Source organism: Eupeodes corollae, unplaced genomic scaffold (assembly GCF_945859685.1).
Source record: "Eupeodes corollae unplaced genomic scaffold, idEupCoro1.1 scaffold_872, whole genome shotgun sequence".
Lineage (NCBI taxonomy): Eukaryota > Metazoa > Arthropoda > Insecta > Diptera > Syrphidae > Eupeodes > Eupeodes corollae.
Window position 1 is genome coordinate 11280 of NW_026605617.1, and position 1969 is coordinate 13248.

The following is a 1969-nucleotide window of genomic DNA, read 5'->3' on the forward strand; positions in this document are numbered from 1 at the left end:
TGCGGATTAACCATAAGATTCCACAACTTACAGAATTCTTGGAGCTTATTTAACATTAACTGTAGAGTTTCAGGTGAGTTTGCCATCATCACTACATCATCTGCAAAAAGAAGGGCTTTAATTTGCAGTCCCGCAAATTCTATACCACCAGGTAGACAATAGACCAAGTCGTTTATAAAAAGTGCAAATAGATCGGGGCTTAGAGGACAGCCTTGCCTGACTCCTGTTTTGGTTGCAAACCACTCTGATCTATTAGCACCATTCCGTACTGACTACTCTCGATAGATATTTTGAATGAGTTGACCAAATTTTAAGGACATTCCAAGCCCGTACAGCTTGTACATTAGGGCATCCCGGTCGACCGTGTCGAACGCTGCTCTAAAATCCACGAAGATGACATACAACTTTTGACTTCTTGCGAGATATGAGTCAGCAATACTTTTGAACACGAAAATGTGATCAATAGTAGAGTAGCCTGATCTAAAGCCCGCCTGAAATTCACTTAAGAGATTTTTTGATGAAATCCACATTTTGAGCCGATTCTGAAGTACTGAAGTGAAAATTTTATAGGAGGCATTTAGAAAGGAAATACCTCTGTAGTTCGCAGGATTCATTGCACAACCTTTCTTGTAAATGGGAAACACTAAAGCTTCCTTAAACTGTTCAGGTATTACACCATTTTCCATGACGCTGTTAATTAGGCCGGTTAGCGTCTGAATGAGATTATTCGATCCGTACTTGTAAAATTCTACAGGTATCCTATCCGATCCAGCTGCTTTGCCATCCTTGAGTCCATTGACAATAGAAGAAACTTCTTGTATAGTGATAGGTGAATCTAAAATAGGCTCTTGAAAGTTAGGTGGGGCGTAATGGTACTTGGATATCTCGTTTGATGTTGGGTTTAAAAGTTGCTGGAAATGGTTCTGCAAAACTTGCGGGCTTAAGCTGTTGTCAATAATATATTTAGTACCATTTAAATTGCGAGCTAGGGTCCAAAATTCTGAAGAGTTCATAGCGAGAGTGAGTTTAAGCGCCTCAGATTCGAAAAACTGTTTCTTTTTTTCTTTACATAGGTTTTTAAACCTCTGATTAGCTTTTAAATACGATTCCTTGGCAAACCTGGTACTGGCTTTACGGAATAGTTTAAGCCAGGCATAGGACAATCCCTTGCCTTTTTACAGCTTTCATCAAACCAGCGATCCTTGAATGCTATGCGTTTTTTCTTCAATCTGCTGGAAGGATTTGCTTGCTTAATTATTTCCTCTAGATCGTTGAAATTCGCAACTTCATGATTTTATAGAGCCTCATCTAAATTCGCTTTATAGGAGTGTTCATTGCTATTATGCCAAACTATCTTTGGGAGGAGTTCCATGTTTGTGGTTGTGACATTAGCTACCTCTAAATGGTTGAAGGAAACCACAATCGGCATGTGGTCTGAAAATGGCTCGTTTAATACCTCGAAATCGACAACATGATTATTCCATTCGCATCCTATAAAACAATAGTCAATGACGGAAGAACCTTGCCCTCCAACAAACGTGAATTCTCCATTTTGATCACCTCGGCTAGTTCCGTTTAGCAGTTTTAAACCAAAAGAGTTACAGAGTTCGATTAGCTTATAACCATTGGCGTTTCTAACAATATCCTTTGAGTTTCTCTCGATTCCAGCTCGATTGTTAACAGCACCTTCATCATCACCCACTCTTGCATTGAAATCGCCTATAAGTAGTACATTTGAACTATCACCTCCACATATCATGAATTCTTGTAGGTTCTCGAAATCGGTATCCCAATTGTTGCAATTCAAGTAGGTTGGTAGAAGACGTACAATTTTCTTATCAATTTTCATAGTTATATATAACAAGGAACGGTAAGTTTCGATTTTGCAATCATAAATGTTAAGATCTCTCTTAAATCCAAAGATATGTCCTCCACTTGCTCTTCCTCTCGTGTGAGTTCTGGTTGCTGG

General features: G+C 39.0%; 1 protein-coding gene across 1 annotated transcript; it reads right to left on the reverse strand.

Moving 5' to 3' along the window:
- Window positions 1–592: 592 nt before the first annotated feature.
- Window positions 593–1013, reverse strand: LOC129953558 (uncharacterized; the record flags this gene model as incomplete). The annotated part of the gene is made up of 1 exon (XM_056066799.1): window positions 593–1013. A coding segment is annotated over exon 1 (421 nt), but the record flags the coding sequence as incomplete, so codon positions are not given.
- Window positions 1014–1969: the final 956 nt, after the last annotated feature.